This window comes from Monodon monoceros, unplaced genomic scaffold (assembly GCF_005190385.1).
Source record: "Monodon monoceros isolate NGI ecotype Baffin Bay Population unplaced genomic scaffold, NGI_Narwhal_1 Super_Scaffold_4, whole genome shotgun sequence".
NCBI classification, from domain to species: Eukaryota; Metazoa; Chordata; class Mammalia; order Artiodactyla; family Monodontidae; genus Monodon; species Monodon monoceros.
This window is the reverse complement of record NW_021703781.1, coordinates 26,953,714-26,973,605: the sequence shown is the minus strand read 5'-3', so window position 1 is coordinate 26,973,605 and position 19,892 is coordinate 26,953,714. Positions and strand designations below refer to the sequence as shown.

The window sequence follows — 19,892 nt, the reverse complement described above, 5'->3', positions numbered from 1 at the left end:
ACATTATAATTTGGATGCTGGAATGATGTTATCTCTCATAAACAAACGGTCCCCAGATTGTTTGGCCTTGGGAGTCCTCATGTCTTTTTTTTTATATAGTGAATTTTATTGTGTATAAATTATACCTCAATAAAAGAAAGTAATGTGCCTTTGGGATCCTATATCAAAAATTGTTCATTTTCTGAGGGGTCGCTGCTGCCAGTAGCTGGCTAGGCCCTGATCAAACGTGCAGAATCATTAAGTAGGGTCATTTGTTCTGCGGTGAGCTGAGTAGAATGTGTAAAACCCGTTCAGGAGAGAATTAGTTCATCCCCCTCTCTGTATTTTTTAGAGTACTCCTAGCACGATTCTCAAAGTGTGCAGGCCTCATACATATGTTCTAATGGGCTAATTGTTAAGGCGACATTTGTAAATTAATCTCTGACTTGAGCTAAGTGGTTTTCTCTAATGGGTTTAATTCAGTGACTCCCCGTTCTTGGCCACACATCAGATTCACTGGAGGAGCTTGTTAAAAATAGAGATATGCGGCCTCCCCCTCACCCCAGTTCTCAATTATCTGGTCCCCCGGTGAGGTGAGGGCTTTTAAGGAGAGCTCCTCAGGTGATAGGATTTGAGTAGCAGCAACCTTTGTGACCCTCTGCTCCAGATCCATGTCTGAAGGCCCATGTAGCCTTATGTGTGGGTTTGAAAGCATTTGGGCCTAAACCCGAAAGCTTGAAACCAGGTTCTAGAGCAGGCAGTATCTCTGAGGAGCCAGCTTTCCAGATTCATTCACCTCCATATCGCATCAATGGATCTGTCTTTTCCTTGGGGAGCTTCAGTGACCTGAGGGAGGATATTCTGTGCTTCGCCATACTGTTGTGCATTTTTCTGAACTTTCCAAGACATTTGGAAGGTTTCCAGGGTCTGCTCAAATTTCCATCGTGAAGATGGCTGTGTCTTTCTCCTCTCTGCTCACCAAGTATCATCAGACTTTTGTTTTTATATAATTTTCCTGCTTTTTAAAATTTTTATTATTTATTTATTTTTTTGGCCGCCCAGCATGTGGGTCTTAGTTTCCCTGATCAGGGATGGAACCTGTGCCCCCTGAATTGGAAGCATAGAGTCTTCCCACTGGACTGCTAGGGAAGTCCCATATCATCAGACTTCTGGTGTCAGGTGTTGGGGACAGGCATTCTTTTAGTATACTGTGTGTGTGTGTGTGTGTGTGTGTGTGTGTGTGTGTGTGTGTGTGTGTCTGTCTGTCTGTCTGTCTGTCTGTATACCTAGCATTCTTCTGTACAAACACATGTCATGTCTGATCTTAGAGTTTTGAAAATAGATGACTCACGGGCACCACTGTTCCAATGACATTTATCAAACGGCTTTTGTTTTTAGGAATCTGGCGCTCTATAAATATCACTCAGGACTCAGTACCACCACACAGCATACGGGTGTTTGCAGTAAACCTAAGAATATGGCAGTTAGCACTACGCAGGGTAGCCAAGGTGATATGGCGAACCCAGGCTATGAAGAGTTAGGAAGGCTGGCCGGGCTCTCATGACAGGCACAGGGTGTGCTGAGAGGGACTGCTCACCTCATCCCTTGTGTCAGACTGTGTCCACACACTCTCGTTTGCGACAGTACTTTGTCAAGTGCTTGGTCATTGTTAGGGGTGTTAGCTGCTAGATGGCGAGTGTTTCCCGGTCTCTTTTCTTGGTCTCATCTTACCATGTCCCTTGGGCTGCCTTGCCCCTGGTCCCTGGGACTGTAGTTGCTCACGGAAGGATTCCCAGTGGCCCTCCCCCTTAATGAAGGGATATTAGAGTAGCCGTAACACGTCGGAAGAAGGGACACTTTGAGAAGGGAGTGGCTGTTGAGACAAGAACCTCTGTTGTTCCCGCCCTTCCCTAGCTCCTCCATTTATGTATGTCCCATCTAGCCCATATCTTACTATATATTGACTCTACCTGTACCCTACAATTGAGCACTAATTGCATGACAGCACAGGACTCATCTATGTAAGGGTTACTGCAGGAAAAGAGCATATTTTATGACTCCAAGTGGATTTCTTCCTTTTGTTTTTCCTAGGGCCTTGTGCATAGCAAATGTGAAATACTTAGGTGATTATTTGGGGATGCTCTGTAATGTAACCATTACCACTTAGGCTAAAATCTAATCATTTTGTATAGTTGGACTGAAGTTTTTCATTTTTAGAGTAGGGTTCTCAGTGGGGTGTTTGCCAGAGGGACAGAGATGAGAGATGCAAGATGAGAGAGAACTAGCCCTTTGCGAGGGCCCTGTAGAAGATTCATCTCTGTTGGATTCCTATTTTCATGGCGAGATCCAAAGGATTGATTCGTTATCTGCAGCACCCGGATCGGGTTGACAATGTAATCAAGCCTGACATGATAAAGAGCCATTTAGCAAGTTTAAAAATCACAGGCATGGTGGCTTCCATACTGAGAAGCAGATCCTCCCCCGCCCCATTGATCATTTCGTGCCTGGAGGCAGGTGGCTGGGGGATGGGGATGGGACAGTTTGGACACCCTGTACCCCATTGAGAGTCTTCCAGCTGAACGTGTGGACCCAAGAATAGGTCCACTCCTCAGAACCTTCAGCTCCTGGGAACTGTGGAGTCATCTTCCTCCTGGGTTTCTCTCCCTCCCTTATCCTGTCAGAGCGATGCTGCTATTTGACTTTGCATCTGAAGAGACAAGAGGCCGCCCCTCCTGTCACTGGCTGATTCGCTTAAAGCTGCACATTACTCCCCATCACAGAGGCAGCTGGGACACATTAGTGTCAGCTACTTTGTCCCCTCCGATGCTGGGAAGTCATCATCATGGCAGGAGAGCTTAGATTTTTGAGCCCGTTTCAGAATGATGCAGAAACGGTGTGCAAGAACTTTTCCCCTTTCTTTTCCCTTTCTCTCCTCCCCTTTCCCCCATCCTCTCCCCTCATCTTCTCTCTAGCTTTAATGGCCTAAGCCTGCACGGCCCGCTCTGAGAGAAGCTCTGCACTCACGGATGCACAAACACACACACACAGCCAAATTGCCAGAGATTAGTCTTGCATCAGCTGCCTATGAATGAAGAAGAGGTCCTTCCCCTCTGATCTGGCCACACCCCTTCTCTTTGCAGCATTTTGAGGATGAGGTCAGGGCCCGGATCTAACTGCTTATGTCTCAGAAATAGCACAGATCAAAATTAATCTTAAGCTACTTGATTTCCTGCCTCATTCAGATAATAGAGGGAAAAGCAGAGGCTTCTTGATGTTTTTGTTTGTTTTTGTGTATAACTTTGCAAGAAATGAATGAATAAATGAATGAATGAATGAGTGCATGTGTGAGGAGAGAGACTGAGGTGAGCCTGCCAGGGGGATTAGCCCTGGGCCGAGGGTAATTACTGACAGACTGCAGGAGTTTCCTTGGATTCAGCTGGAGCCCGTTTCAGTTTTTAAAACACAATGGAAGAATAAAATCAGCCCCGGTGATGTTTTAATACTTCCTTTCATAAGGGGAAGTCATCAGATGCTATGAAGCCACATATTCCTTTTATAATATCCAGTTGTTTCAACGGTCAGTTGTCTGCTTTGTAGCCCACCATCCATGGAATGGATGTAGCTCCATGGAATTTTGTAAATGTTTTAAGTGAATAGGTATGCAGAGTTCATTTTCTGTCAGCCAGTTTGGCTCACGTGCATGTGAACACACACACACACACACGACTCCATCATGCCTAATCGTCACATGAATCGGGATTCACTTCTATCCGCCAGCCAATGCCACAGGGATGTCAATTTGAAGATATGCCGAAGAGGCTGACACTTCTCACACCCTGCACCCTGCAGTCCCTTTAGAATATTAGCACGTCTACTAGATATTTATTGCCCTCTGGCATTATGTGTGATGGTGGTGTTTATTTTTTGTTCTCAAGCTTCGTTGTTGGCTCTTGGCGTCTTTTATATTTTTGTACCTCCTTTTAGTTGCACTCCTGGCCTCCTCTGTGAAGGAGTAAATAAAGAAACTGGAGTGTGGCGTGAGGACAGAAGTGTCAGCGTCAGCCTCAGGTGCTGCATGTTCGTCTGATGGGCTTTTACTGTGACAGGTATCCTTTGATGGACTTTTACTGTGACAGGTATCCTTTGCAGGAGATGCCAAAACTGTCTTTCGTGTCAGTGGTGATTAATTTTGAGTGAAGAGTGACAAGACGAAGCACGTTGTCATGTACCTGGCCAATCGTATTACCTAATTTGGCTTCCTGCGCATAAACCGTCTCCAGAATACCCGGGAAGTAGTACAACCACATGCACACACACACGTTCATGCAATGAATGTAAATATGCATACATACACATATATGGACATTTAGACAGACACCAGCTTCGTGCTTTTTGATTAATATTTCTTGTATAGAAACCGAAAGTAAGCTAGTAAATTAGTGTTTGTTTAGGGTCGGTGGTAGAAGCAGGTATTAACTGTTAATGGGCAGGAGGGATTTTTCCGGGATGATGAAAATGTTCCGAAAGTAGATTACACGGCTGGTTGCACAACTTGATAAATTTACTCAAAGTCATTGATTGAATTGTACGCTTAAAATGGGTGAATTTATGGTATGTAAATGATACCTCAGCAAAGCTGTTAAAAATTGATGTCCCTGTCTCTGAGTTCCTTTGGGGCCTAGGTTACATATAATATGAAAAATTGTATCACTGCGATTTTTTTACCTGCTTTTTTCCCAATGAAGTGTGTTGACTTCAGCTGCAGAGAAGCTGGACCCTGAGGTAACAGGGCCAGATGAAACCCCAGTGCCCAGGGATACAAAAGTCTGCCCTGCGCCCTGTTGGCCAGCAGTGAGGTTGCTGTCCACTGCAGGGTGAGGAGCCGTGCGCAGGGTAGTATGTGGGCGCAGCGAGGGGGCGACACTGCCAAGCAGGCCCCTGAAGACACCATGTTCCGAGCTGCAGCTGCATGTGTCCAGAAAATAAAAAAGTAAACTTCCCAGCATTCAGCCCTTAACTGATGGTGTTTTTCTCTTCTTTTGCAGGTGGTGTTAGTCTTTGCTCTCAGCATTGGTGCACTTGTAATATACTTCATAGATTCGTCAAAGTGAGTATTCAAATACGTTGTCTTGCCCTCTTTTCTCAAACCATCACGAGCCTTTACATTGATCCGTTGATTTCCTTTAACACCAACCTTTGCCAGAGCCTCCTGAGTGTGGAAGGCTTTTGGAGGAAGGCAGGGCTGTCTGTGTGGATTTTCTGAATGGGAAAGCAAGCTCTCACGAGGAAGACTTACTTTGATTATGCTGGCCTAGGAGGGCGGGAGAGGAATCTGAGGTCATCACACCTTTTCCCTGGGTATTACTGATTTTCAAATAGCTGTTTCCTGGTGCGGTATTTGCACTGAAGGTGTCAAGAGGTCAAAAGGGCTCTGGTGTGAATTTGCAACCTCTGAGAGAGTCATGGTGTCCAGTCGGTGAGGGTCTGAGCCATTCTTGCCGTGGTGGTAGGATCCTTTTCTTGTGAGGGTTTCCAAAGCTTTACTCTTATTGGAGGTCAGCATAGAAAGCCTGATGCTGTCCTTTGTGCCTGCCAACTGAATATTCAGCTGAAGCATCACTGGCTGGTGCTTCTTGACTTGTGAAGGTAAGGAGATGGGATGGAGGGGTTTGTGATGACTCCCAGAGGTGGAGGCCCGTGGCCATCTGAGATTTCCTATAGTGGGCACTCGTGCAGACCCCTGGGGCACCGGCTGAGTGAACTGGTGCTCTGGGGTGAGCCTGGGGTGGGGTCGGTCTGAGCCATGGACAGAAAAGGCTTTGAAGGAGGCAGAAGGGGGCACTGAGCGGAGCTGCTAGGTGGCAGCCAGTTCTGCCCTGGTTCCTGCACGTGTCACCCCCTCGGTACATCATTTGTTCCAAACGTTCTGTCGCAAGCTTGAAGTTGACAGCATTTGGGAAACGGGAGCTGAGCTGGTCTGACTCCTTTCTGTGGGGACATGCACCTGACACCTGGATGGTGGCCTTCAGCTCTTTGCCTACCTCATCCACTGTAGGAGTGGTTTTGATTCCCTGAACTCTCACCCTGGTACACCTGGATGCTGGAGTTTGATCTGAGGAAACCTGCTTGGTATCCCTGTTGGCTCAGAGCCTGGTGTGCCTGAATTTTGAGCTCAGTGTTCTCTTTCTGTGGCTCTTTTTCTGTAGTAATTTCATGCATGCCTAAACTCTGAATTTCTCAGAGTTACTGGTCACCAGCCAAAGGATTTTGTGCATTTGGGTGTTGAGCCAAAATCATGCCAAGGAAAATAAAGAAAACATCATCACCTGTCTCTGGGAACCAGCCACATCTGGAATATCAGCGGCCCTTCAGCCCATCCCCATGCACAAGGCTGGGCTGCCCTTGCCCATCTCAGGTGGAGGGGCCTTGAAAAGTCCTCCAGGAGTTGAGATTCCACGCACTCTTCCATCAGCTCTTCCTGGCCGAGAAAGAGAAGAGTTTTTTAAGTTTGGAAAACTCCAATTGGCATGTCATTGAAGGTAAGCCCCATTTAAACATCTCCTCTTAATAATTCTCGATCATATTTGAATTGAACCAGAGATCTTTTAAAGCTCCTGGTCTTAGCTCTCCATTTTCTCCCCAGGGGTGAGGAGTATTCTCACAAGTCATGGGGTGCGTACCCTGCCAACTTCTGTGCCGGGGCTCAGAAAGTACTTTCCGGCATGTAGTCTGTGAGCCCCAGCAGGCAAACCCTTACGTGGAGGTGAGTGTGGTGATCGGCCAGAAGGACAGGTGCCTTGGCGCCTTCTTTCCTTGTCTCTTCCTTTTTGCTCCTCTGTATTTCTCAGAAATAAAGTGCTCTTGTAAGATGGATTTGAATTGTGTCCTTTTTTATAGTCTCTGCTATGGGGCGGTCTTCTGCTCTGTAGTTCTTGGTGTTCTCAGCTCCACATGAAAGGAGGGAAAGGAATAGAATCTCCCAAGGCAAGACCCTCTTCCCTGGATGCCCTGCACCACTTCAGTGTCCTTTGGATTTAGTGATGATTCTGCTGAGCCTGGGAAGGCCGTACTGGGAACCCTCTCTGGTTCTGGTTTCTTTTATAGACTTGCAAAGAGTCTATTCTAAGGATGGCCCTTCGGTCCTGTGCTCAGCTTTTCCCAGCAAAAATGCCAAGAATCTTAGAACCAAGACTGTCCTCACTCCCCCTGGGGACTATTTCAGCCTGATCCTAACCTCAGTCTTTCTTCTCTGTCACTAAACTGAGTGGTTTGGCATAGTGAGCCTTTTTGTTTATAAGAAGATCTTATGTTTTTTTGTGTAGCCCTTTCTACTTTTCATTGGAATTACCACATTGGGTTCTGAGGTCAAACCCCAGGAGTTTGTCCTATGGGGAAACTCATCAGCGTAGTCAATACCAAGGGTCTACTATCTTCCTGGGGAAAGCCAGCAAGGATGCTTACTGTGTAAGTAAGGGGATGAATTAAAGTAGAATCTAAAAGTTACCTCCACGATAAGCCATAGATTCATTCCCAGGAATGAAAAAAGAGCCCATTAGATAAATTATAATCAAGCATAGTAAACAAGATAAGAAGTTCTATCCACATATAAGATGCAAATGAAAAGCGGGTAAGAAAGCAGAATGTAAATTCTTAAAATTCATCCCTCCCTTTCATTGAAAACTCACACCGGTTTTACACACTCGTGGTTTGGCTGGCCATCTGGGCATCTTGGAAAGAGAGCTTCAGACGTCTCTTGGAAGTTACGCTAAGTCATCACCCTGGAAAAAAGTGTACCTAGTGTTCTTCAGATGAATTTTAGTTAGTATTTATACTCTTCAAATAAATAAATCAAAAGACAGTGCATAGGCTTTCCCTTGTGTGAACCTAACTGGGCAGACATGGTCCGTGAAATGGCTTGTCTCGGTGAGTTTTAACCAAAATGGTGGGGAATGCACCACAGCACAAGTTCAAGATGTGAGGCTCTCTGACCTAGCCCTTTAAATAGTGCAAGGAACACACATTAATATAGAAAACAGGCTCTGTTGGTCAGCTCTGTTAACTCACTGTCAGGGCAGGCCAATGCAGGTTGTATGAGTGGACAGGCAGTTCAGATAAATGTCATAATTGGTGGGTTTATGATTTTCTTAACCTTTCAAAGCTTATTTCACCATCAAGAGGCAGCAGGTAAGTCATTTCCAAAGACTTCCTCTCCCAAACTTCTTTCCTTTTCCATTGTTAAGTCAGGATGGATCCCTGAGTAGGTCTTTTACGTTCAAGGGTTTGGGAGGCCCTTCTTTGGGTGTGATTTTCTTAGAGCGGTCACCACAGAAGAGATCACTTGTGCAGCCTCAACTGATTACTATCTGGCCGAGACAGATTGTGCTCAGAGCTCCTAGATTGGAGAGCCAAAGAGAATTACATGAAACTGTGTTAACGTTATGCTTCGTCATCCCAGCAGTAGACTTTCTAGAAACACCCAAGCAGAGGGAGATGTTCCACCCAGCCTTTGGATGGACACAGATGTCAGTTCCTTAACAGACACAGAGAAGCATTAAGCCCGCCACACACAGTAGTTCCACCCCCCCACAAGGACATTAAATGACCACACGAGGCAGATACTATCCCAAAAAACTCCAGTTCTTTTTCCTTCTTTTTTTCCTTCCAGTTTTATTGCGATATGATTGACATACAGCACTGTATAAGTTAAGGTGTACAGCATAATGATTTGACTTACGTACATCATGAAATGATGACCCCAATAAATTTAGTGAACACCCAGCATCTCATATAGATACAAAATTTAAAAGAAAAAACATTTTTTTTCCATGTGATGAGCACTCCTAGGATTTACTCCCTTTAACTTTCATTCTTTTTAAAGGTGCCCAATTTAAGGCACTCCAACTTCTAATTTTGACGTCTCTCGATACCTACACCCCCCCCCTTTACTTCCACATACTCTGATCTTCTGTGAAGCAAAGATTTTTTTAAAATTGTATAACGAAGTCAGAAGTGCCCCGAGACGCCCCGTGGGTGATACTGTCACTGTTGCTGGTCCCATCCCTGTCTATTTCCTCCCTTTGACATAGGATCAGTAATTCTGCTCTAACAGATAAAGAAAAAAAAGAAAAAAGACCCGAAGACGTCAGTGTGAGGGCAGGGTTCATGGGCTGCATAATGCAACAGTTCCTGCTGCTTCTAGAATTTTCAAGGGAAGAACGTTGGAAGAGGTAGAGGCTCAGGGCCCTGGGTATTTGCGTTTTTTCCAGGGGTATTCTTGGAAAGGATGACTCACCTGTGTGAAGCTGTTTATCCCTTCGATTCATGTTTAAACTCCACTACTTCTTATGCTGCAGTTCAGTGCATTATGAATATTTAACGTTGCACACACTGAAAAGGAAGGTCAGGTCCTGCTCACTGGTGACTCCATTGCTGGCTTGTGTCTCTAAAAGGCACGCTACCTGCTGTGAGCAGAGTAAAGCTGAAAGGTTATACATTGTTAAATTTTTCCTTAATGGCTTTATCTGCTCCAAAATGGCTGGTACACAGTGGGGGCACCTGCTGACTTCACCGGTCTTTGCTCTCGGCTTCTGGTATCAGCAGTGCTGTTTTGGGGGGTATGGACATTAGGAAGGGGAAGGGAAAAGCAGCACAAATTTTAGAGAGCATCCAAAATTTGGACCAGATTCCAGGCTGACAGTGGTGTTGGTGATGTGAAAGGGGCCTTCCCCCAGTCCTTAGAATTTTACATTTGTACTCAGTGATTCATTGATTTTATATCCATTCATTCATTCATTTGAGACAGTTTCAGTGTGATCATGCTGAATATTTTCCACATGGTCAAATTGCTTGAGGTTGGCTATGGTTAAAGAAAACTGTCTTTAAGATTGCAGTAGGGGCTTTCCTGGTGGTGCAGTGGTTGAGAGTCCGCCTGCCGATGCAGGGGACACGGGTTCGTGCCCCGGTCCGGGAAGATCCCACATGCTGCGGAGCGGCTGGGCCCGTGAGCCATGGCCGCTGAGCCTGCGCGTCCGGAGCCTGTGCTCCGCAACGGGAGAGGCCACAGCAGTGAGAGGCCCGCATACCACAAAAAAAAAAAAAAAAAAAAAAAGATTGCAGTAGAAATTGACCAGATTGATTTCATAGTCTCTAAAAATAACATGGGCATCATTGATGTAATGGGATACCAAGAGCTTTAACAGAACTGGCTAGTTACCCCACCATTTTACCTGCCCAAATCTTCACACAGCCAGGCTCTAATCCCTTTGCCTAGAAATTCTCCTGAAAAGGGAAGAGAGGGCCGGGTGGTAGAGGGAAGAACATTCACTGATCCTGTGCTGTGTCAAGGTATAGTGCTATGCAGTTTAAAATGAATTATATGTGCAGTCTCATTAAATTCTTCTAGCAGCTTGATAGGGTGGGTACTATGACCTTTTCCACTTTACAGATGAAACTGCAACGTTTGCCCAAAAACATGCAGCTAGTAAGTTGTGGAGCCAGGATCTGAATCCATGTGTCTGAAGGAACCTCTCTTCCAAGTCAGGAAGTGAAATTCCAGATGTGGAAGTGACTACGTGGGTTCAGTGAGATGTTTCAAGAGAAGTCACGTAGCCTCATCCTGCCAATTCATCTGTCTTGTTTTCTCATTTGTTCTTCATCTCCCCATTTCGCACCTCCGGGGCCAAGTCTGCAAGGCGGCTGTGCTCACGAGGGTCCTGTGAGTCTTCTCACCGGGACATGGGGCGTGTGGGCCATGTGCTGTCTCATGTCTGTCTGGGCCTTGATTCATTTCTCCCTAAACTGTGGCTCTAAAAATACGCTCTTCCGTGTCGTCTCAGTGGGGTGGCAGCTTTTTGTGATGGACTGAGGTCAAGTTAGCAAAGAGCAGGGAAAGTTGATCATGTCTTAAGGAGCACTCCGACTTCAGGGATTCGTTCTTTCCCGGTGGAAAGTCCCTTTGCCCTCCCCATCCTTACCTAGGTCTCTGAGCCAGTTATTTGGCAGACTAGAGTAGATAACGGGAGAGGCTCTCCTTCCGCATTAGTCTCTTTTGTCTCTTTAGAGAGTTGCAGTGTATAGTTAATTGGCTATACTTCTGCACTGTGTGCTTACAGAGTTAATCAGTGCATTGTGTGCATATCGAACCCGTGGACTTTAGGAAAATTTGACCCCAAGGAGGTTTCTTTGGAGGTCTTTGAAACCATGTAAGATATCCAGCCTCCACCTCCAGTCTTGTTATTACCCACAGTGCACACAGGTGTTGACCTCGTAGTGGGCACCTGGCAGAGCTGTGAGGACAGTGTAGGTTACTTCCACGATAGTGCATTGTAACCTGTAAAGGACTGTGAATGCTACTTTCACTGTCACCATTAGCACACCCCCTGCCCCATAGCAGGAACAGCTGGGCAGCCCGTGGCATCGAGAAGGAAGCTCACCATTTTATTCTGGACCCAGCTCCTTTATGGAACCTGATCTTTCTGGTAGTGTTCTGAGAAATCTGCTCCAGCTCTCCGCCTTTAGGCCCTTTTCGAGAACTCGTGGCATGCATTTCACCTTTGTTGAGGAAGTCAACACAAATCGCTGTGTGTGTAAAGCATCTCCGTATTGTTTCTCTTTCCTTTTTAAATACTCCCCCCAATTTTCTCCATCCCTCACTGACATTTTTACTGCCAGGCTTTGGTTTGGAAAGCTATGGGTAGGGAAAGTTCAAGGGCAGGATGTTCAGAACAGCACTGCACATCTGAGAAGGGAGCACGGCAGGAGAGCCAGCAGCTGTTGAAAGAATGGCATGTCAGATGGTGGGGGAGGGGAGCCCACTGCAGGCGGGGTGGGGGGAAGAGGAGACGCCTTCGGGGCAGAGAGGCTGTAAATAACTCCCAATGGGAAGTCCTGTCCCCTTTCAGAATTTAACCTTGAATGGCAACCCTTGATGCTCAGGCATGGGAGCAACCCGAACTCAACCATCCTACCTCATCTGGTTTTGCAAATTGCCCTTCTTTCATCAGTGGGCTGTAAACCTGGTAGAGAAGACAGGTGTGCCAAGGGGGTAAGCACTCTTGTTCCTTCCGTCTTCCACGCTGTGCAGTGGTCTCGGCTTCCTTGCTCACGTCTCACTTTGAGGGAGACACAGAGGCACCGCATGCGACCGCACTTAGAAGCATCGGAGGGAACTGCTCGTCTTTGGCATTTCCTGAGGCAAAAATCAAGGGCTGTTAGGAGCCGGAAGGAAGACGGAGCTAGACCTTCCAGGCTTACTGCAAAAGACAACTTTAGAATAAAATGCTAGAACTTGAAGAGGCTTCGGAGTCCGCCTAGTAACACTGTTCCCTGCGCCTCAGCGTCCTCTCCTGGCGAGTGAGGGCTGAGTGACCTTCTCAAGGTCACTGAACTAGCCAGGGAGTGAACTAGAGCCAGAAGTCAGAGCTCTTCCTGCCCAGACCAGTCCCTTCTTTACTTGATCTTTTGGTCTCTTTCTACTAAATAAAAAATGAATAAAGCTGTGATAGTGAATATTGTCCATTGACTAGCAATGCCCATAATGACCTTTTACGCAATTCTGGAGTTTCATGCTGTTATCTTGGGGGACACTTTAGGGACATGGAAAAGAACAAAGATAATCCCAGGTGGAAAAGACCAAACCCAGCCAGGTGGGTGCTTGGGAGATTAGTTTATTTCATCCCCGTTGGCAAGAGGCTTTGAATTTCCTGATTTTATGGTCCTGCTTTTCTTTCTTTCTTTTTATTTTTCTTTTTCCTGTACTATTTCAGAGGGGAAGTAAGAGTTCAGCTCTCTTGTGGAAGGTTGACCAGGCTGAATGCATTGGTCTGGGCTGTTTGGAATTTGTTACACATAACTTTTGAGGACATTTTGCCCCGCTGCTCATTTGTTTCTCCTATGAAAACACTACCTGACAACTATTTCTATAAATCCATATCTACTCTACGCTCCAAAATTAGAATGAATTATTTCTTCTCTTTTCCCCACTCTCTAGGATTTAAAAGGAAACCCTTGGATTATCTGACACTCTCTCAGCCCTCTGGCTTTTTTTTTTTTTTTTTTTTTTTTTTCTTTAAAAAGAATGATTGTTTCAGGGCAAATGAAGAAGATGCATTCCCTTTAAGGCCCAGTTAGCTATCTATGTCTTCTGCAATTAACACGTGTTTATACCGCCAGAGGGCTGGATCTTCTCCCCATTGCCCAGCTCTGGTCCTTTACCTAAAGCCACAGCCAGACATGCACTCAGAAACTGCCAAGAGATCAGTACGGAAGCCAGCTGGAGGGAAAGGTTAGAGCGCAGAATGGTTTAATCCAAACACAGGGACAGAAGTCATGCTTAACACAGCCATGGTTATGCTGGGGTGTGGTGTTGACGGCTACAGCTTCATCACGGGGTTTATGGGCTGCACACAGACGTGACCTCTGCCTTTGCTTTTATTCCTCTTGTCCTTCTTCCTGACAGCCTGACAGATTAAAGCTTTGGGGAGACCCTGGTCAGTGATGAGTTATTTGTGTTGTAAAAATAGAACCCATTGCAGTAAGGATGCCCTTGGGAGTTTTTGGATGCACATGTCACTGTTCCCAGAATTTGGGAGAAGGGCATGTGTATGTTTGTGTGTGTGTGCATGCATGTGTGTACGTAGGGGACAATCCTGTCCCACCTATGAGTGGATGGGAAAGCATAGCATGGGAGGATTGGCCACCAGTCTCATCGTAATAACAGAGGTGGGGCTGAGAGCCACGTACCTTAAAGGTATCAATAAAGTAATAGATGTATGTTAAGTACTGACTGTGTGTGAGATATTTTTCTAGGTATCAGGGGATTTCAAGTACTATGTATAAGGCTAGATTTTTTCCCCCATTAAGATGTTTAAATTATATATATTTTCACAAGGTTCAGGAAGTCCAGCCATAAATATGGGAAAAATGAGGTAACAAAACAAGATAACAAGTGAGGTATCACTAGGCTATGTATCATCAATTTCTAACGTGAGCTTTGCTAACAGTAAGTGCTGAAGGTTCAGAAGCTGAAAAGATAGCTGGACCTTACAGAGTGCTTTGGCCCTGGGGAGATCTTGAGTTGAGGAGACAGAAAACTCAGTCTCCCGCCCACCTCTGGGAATCCATAAGAGGGGCTCTCATTATGGCACACACTTTGGCCTCTTGGATTTTGTTTTCAGTATGTGCTGAGTCCAGCGAAGCCCTGCCTTGAAGTTGGCCACCAAGATTAAGGACTGAGAATGCTTTCAGAATGGCATAACGGAATCAGAAAAGCACACTGTCTCTAGTGGTGGTAATACCTCTTCTCCAGCTGCACATGTTGAAAACCTTTGGACACTTTTCCAGAAGTGGCTGGCTGAAAGGCAGCTGCTCCGTCTTTTTGAAACTGAGGTCAGGGTGTAATGTGCCTTACAGGGGCCTCATTTATGAATTTGCCACGTGCAGAGCATCCAGGGGCATGGGGGGATGACAGTCCTGGCTAAGTGAGGTCATGCTATGGGCAAACGCACCACGGCTCAACCCGAGCTGCCGGCCTGGAGACTAGCATTTGCCTGGAGGGGCTGCACAGTGATTTTCGTGGGCTCTAGGTACTTTTGCCTTCTTGGGTCTCTTTCTCCAAAAAGAATATTAAAAGTTATGTTTTACTGCTGTGTTCCTATAAAGATGAGTATAATCCAGGCGAGAGTCATTATGACCTATTCATTTTATATTTATTTTTTTCTTCTGGTTTTAAAGAAATCGGAATTTATCCAATTTTGTGGTTGGCTAGAAGTGTGGTGGGCCCTCGGCCCTGAGTCTGCGGTGCCTGATGGAGAAGTTGGCTCTTTTTCCTCCCTTCCTGTCAGCCCCAACCGTCTGGAAATTTTCACAGATAAGAAAACATGCCCAGAGACAGACGCCTCTTACCACACCCCTCCCAGTGTCATCTAATTGTTTCAGATGAGAAAATAAAACTAAACATTCCATTTCAAACCACGTCTTATGATTTGGCTTTGAGAAATATTAACGTCAGCAACCCATCATTTAATCAAAAATGGCACCCGTGGTTATGTCAATTTTTAAAAGAAAACCGAGTAATCTTGCTTCCCTGTTGGCGTTTTGGAGACACATATGCTTTGTCTGTTCTCATATCTGAAAATGAGTCTTGCCAGTGTAAGAGGTCTGTTCACTGAAAGTACCACAGTAAAAAAGAACGTTTCCTGCACCAAGGTTTGCAAGCTCAAGTAGAACGGGGTGGGCAGACGTTACAAATGAGGCAAGCAGGTATGTGAGACCAGGAGGCGCTGAGAGCCCGAGCCTTCCCTGAAATGACTTCCCAGCTCCGGCTGACTGTCCCCAAGCAAAAATGCAGACTCGTACAGGCAGATCTTCCCCTGTTTCAGAGAGAAGAGAAGAAATTGGGCCTTCATGTTGAATCTTCAGTTTGAAAATATTGCCCACGACTCCACCACTTTTAAAAGTACTCTATGGGCCAAACAAAACACCTCCATAGGCCGTTTTCAATCTCTATTCTAAACTGTCTCTCTTTTTGGTCTTGAATTAGCCCTGCTCCCTGAGTGCCAGAAAATATTCTTAACCCTTGGACCTCTGTCTCCCAAAAAGGGGCCCTTCTCTCTCCATGGTGAGGAGTCCTTGGTCTCTACACGCCCCAGCTTGTTTCCCGTTTAACACGTCTTCCAACGCTGCATAAGTGAATGTCCACCTTTCTCTAGGCAAATACTGTATGTCACAGCAATAAATCACCCACAACTTACTGTAAATCCCCAAAGCCACATGTCACTAACTCTACATCATCCCTGAGAAGAACGCCATTAGGGCCTCATAAACATACACTCTGTTTATTTAAGAACTGCAGGAGTTTTTCTAAACGTGGTTGCTAAGTCACAAGAGTGTATTTTCCAGGACATAAATGGAAGTGAACATAACCCCCTTAAACTGTCAGATTCTTTGTAAGAAAAGAGGCCCAAATCTGTCTGTTCTACTAGTGTATTAACTTGACCAAAACAGAGTTGATTATACTAAGCGTGTCAGCGTTGATAATTGCTCGAGGCTATGTTCTGACTTGCTCAGCTAAATGGGCACATTGCATGAACTTTGGTTTAATTTCTAACATGTGTGGGTATAAAAGCATGGGTTAACATAGATAAACCCTGGCTGTAGTTTCATAACCCTTAAAGTTCCCAATTTGCTGAGCGTTAGGGTCAGCTGATGAAACTCGTATGTTATGGCCCCTTCAAAAACAAAACCGAAAGCATCTCTGGACCTTTCTCCCCAGATATGGTCTCAAGTCTGAGCTGTCTCGCTATCTCCTGACTTTTCACTTTTTGCATGGAAACTTGGCAGTTAATTTTAGGATAGCGTTAAGCTCTGCTTCAATATAGAACCCAGAGCTCAGATATTTTCAGAGCTGGAAAAGAGATGACCATTCCATTATGATAACCCTGATTCTAGTAGAGCTGCCTCACCAGTCTGACGTCCAAATGGAAAATACTCAACTACCTTCCACTGATCACGACTCTCTCAGGAGGACACCATAGGTAGGGTTCCAGGGTCTACCTATTAGATGTTGGAATCTACAGTAAGGCATTCGTCCTTCTCAACAAAGATATTCTACCCATGTTCCTAGTCATGCAGAGCTCCTGTTCAGAGTCCTCGTTTCTTCCTTTGAGAGCTGGTGTTTTTACCTCGTCCTCCCAGCCCCCCTCAGAAAATGCAGAAAATGAACCCACAACCCAGTTTGAGATACACTTGATCTTGATGCCCTGGAGGGAACTGCAGAGTCCTTATGTAGAGAAAGGTGAAGAACATGAGGTTATTGGATGATTCCACCTGGCACATGCTTTTTCCTCTAGCAGCGGGAGCAAGTGGGCGAGGAGTGCCTTAAGGATTTTGCCCTCTTCATAATAGCATGAACAGGAATAATGAGGCAAGGTCTGTAAAGAGCGACATTAATAATTGAGATGTGGGCTTCCCTGGTGGCACAGTGGTTGAGAATCTGCCTGCTAATGCAGGGGACACGGGTTCGAGCCCTGGTCTGGGAAGATCCCACATGCCGCGGAGCAACTAGGCCCGTGAGCCACAATTACTGAGCCTGCGCGTCCGGAGCCTGTGCTCCGCAACAAGAGAGGCCGCGATAGTGAGAGGCCCACGCATCGCGATGAAGAGTGGCCCCCGCTTGCCGCAACTAGAGAAAGCCCTGGCACCGAAACGATGACCCAACACAGCAAAAATAAATAAATAAATTAATAAACTCCTACCCTCAACATCTTAAAAAATAATAATAATAAGATGTGCTCTGGGCAGCCATGCAGCCTGGCTGTGCCTTCGAGCACAGTCTGTTATCAAGTACGTGGTGAGGCCGGGGGGTAGGCAAGGAGGGGGCACGTGGTGCCTGTGTGGCTCATGCAGGCGTGTACATATGCTAGAAGGAGGACGAATGAGTAACAGTTGGGAGCTACGTCCAGTACAATGATAGAGAGCACTGTGTGTAGATTACTGTGTACAATGGTGGTGGTTCTTTTGTGGGTCAAGCACCTTTTTGGGGATTTGATGAGTGCTATAGGAATTTTTGCCTGCCAGGGACCCTCGAGTTGGTCCATGAACCCTAAGCTAAGGATCTCTGCTCACTCATTCCTGTTTCTTGTGCCGTTAAGATCAGGTGGCAGACAGAGGGCAGGCTTCATAGCCAAAGGTTTAGCGGAGATTGATTGGGCATCCTCCGCCTTCTGCCATACAAAACACGTCTCGGTGTGAGTTTCTCTGCAGTGAATATCTCTTCTTTTTTCTTTTTTTAACATCTTTATTGGAGTATAATTGCTTTACAATGGTGTGTTAGTTTCTGCTTTATAACAAAGTGAATCAGTTATACATATACATATGTTCCCATATCTCTTCCCTCTTGCGTCTCCCTCCCTCCCTCCCACCCTCCCTCCCTCCCTATCCCACCCCTCTAGGTGGTCACAAAGCACCGAGCTGATCTCCCTGTGCTATGCGGCTGCTTCCTACTAGCTATCTATTTTACATTTGGTAGTGTATCTCTTCTTGTCATACCCTTTCCCCCACTGCTTTTGAAATCTTGAAAATGTAGGGGCAATGCTAATGAGACCAGGGAAGGGAGGCCCTAGACCCCCCAGCTCTTCCTTTAATACCAGGCAACACAGAAAGCAGTATGTAAAGTGGGATGGGTCTATAGGGCAGAGCCTAAGTACTCTTTGTTTTCTGCATCTCTTATTCATTGTGGGTAAGCATCTGTTTTTAGGGGAAATTTTCCTCCTTGATCTGTAAGTCAGGGAGGCAAATAATCTCCAGCCAAAACCACCCCTTCTGAGACCCAGTTCTGGAGCACCAGGACCTGGGCATCGTTGGGGTACCCAAACAGATGCGAAAAGCAGCTGCCACCTCTCCGCAAGGCTGTGACTCTTCCCCACCACTGGAGAGTCGCTGGGGACCGTAGTGGGTACATCCGACCAGTCTTCAGACCAGTTTGACAGAAAACAGAAGAGTGGCTTCTGAGAGAAGCCCCATCTTCCCTCAATTCCCTGCCTCCTTTGGATTTCTTGCTGCCCTCACCCGTCTCCAAGCCGGTCGACTGTGACAGTTTAATTGGTGCAGGGAAGGCAGGATGGGGAGAAGCAGGCATGGGTGACTGGCATTCTGGAAGAAGGAGATTCCCCGGAGACGAATGAGGGCAACCCTGACAGACAGGCTTCAGAGGGCTGCGTGCAGGCAGAAGGTCACTGACCCTTGCTTGAAAAGAGCATTGAGTGAAGAGGAGACTTTTGCCAGCTCCCTCCTCCCCGAGCTGACTGGGCCAGGATTGTACATTCATGTGTGTTGTCGATACCCCGTCCACTGAGGGGCAGGGAGGTCGGCTGGGGGACTCTGGCTGGGAATGAGAATGGGTGGAAAGGAAAGGCAGTTCTGTCCAGTGGTTAGCAGCAGGCTCTGGAATCAGACCTTCGTGGACTTAATCCTGCTCGACCACTTGAGTGCTGTGTGTCCTTGGGTAAGCTGGTTAACCTCTCACAGCTTTGTGCAATAGGGTGAAAATGGTGGTGAGGGACGATGCTAATGCCTTCCTTGGAGCAGTGTGTGGTGAGAATTAGGTGATGCATGTAAAAGCTCTTAGTATACTGCCCAGCATGAAAGTGGCCAAAAAAGCATTAGATACGATTGTTATTGTCCTTTTGAGGTTTGTTTTGAAACTTTACATCAGGTCTTTAAAGAGACACGATGTGAACACATTAAAGTTAAGGGGACAAAAAAATCCAAGATGTATTGCAAAGCAGCGACGTGATTAATTATCAAGGTAGTGGGCAGGACCTGAGTGTCTTAAAACTGCAAATCTCAACTCGTTACTGATTTGTAAAAGCATTAGAGTGGGCCACAGCAATCATCTTTAAAAAAAGGAGATTGGACCTTAGATAAAAATATTGCTCTGGAAGGTCAATGTGATTATGTGAAACTTTTCTTTCGGTAATATATACAGATCTCTATATACTGTGTAAACAAAAGTGTTTACTGGTTTGTGATGTAAGATATATTTCTTCCTGTGGGTTTTGCTAAAAAGCAGTTTGAGAAACACAAGCTTTGAGTCCAGAAGAGGGCATGCTTTCTGGGCTGCAGTAATTTAGGGCATCTTCAGGGAGGAAGGGAGACTAGGTCTGGGTCCCCAGGCATGGGTGGAACCTAGATAAAACAGAAGAAGGGGAGAGGGTGAGCAGTCCACAAAGACCACTCACTTCTGACACCAACTGCAGGTTCAGGGAGCTCCCCAAACCACCCCCAGCTTTGATAATTTGTTAGAAGGACCACAGAACTCACTGAAAGCTGTTAATGCTCACAGCCAGTTTACTACAAGGAAAGGATCAGCTAAGTATGTGTGTTAGCATACAGTATTTGCTTTTCTCTTTCTATAT

General features: G+C 46.0%; 1 protein-coding gene across 9 annotated transcripts in view; it reads left to right on the top strand.

Annotated features, from left to right (window-relative positions):
- KCNMA1 (potassium calcium-activated channel subfamily M alpha 1) overlaps nt 1-19,892 on the top strand; it is a 746,198-nt gene that overhangs the window by 372,412 nt on the left and 353,894 nt on the right. For all 9 annotated transcript variants that reach the window (XM_029200928.1, XM_029200929.1, XM_029200923.1 and 6 more), the window contains exon 3: nt 5,025-5,086. In XM_029200928.1, coding sequence (XP_029056761.1) covers nt 5,025-5,086 — 62 coding nt within the window. The remainder of the gene's footprint in view (nt 1-5,024; nt 5,087-19,892) is intronic.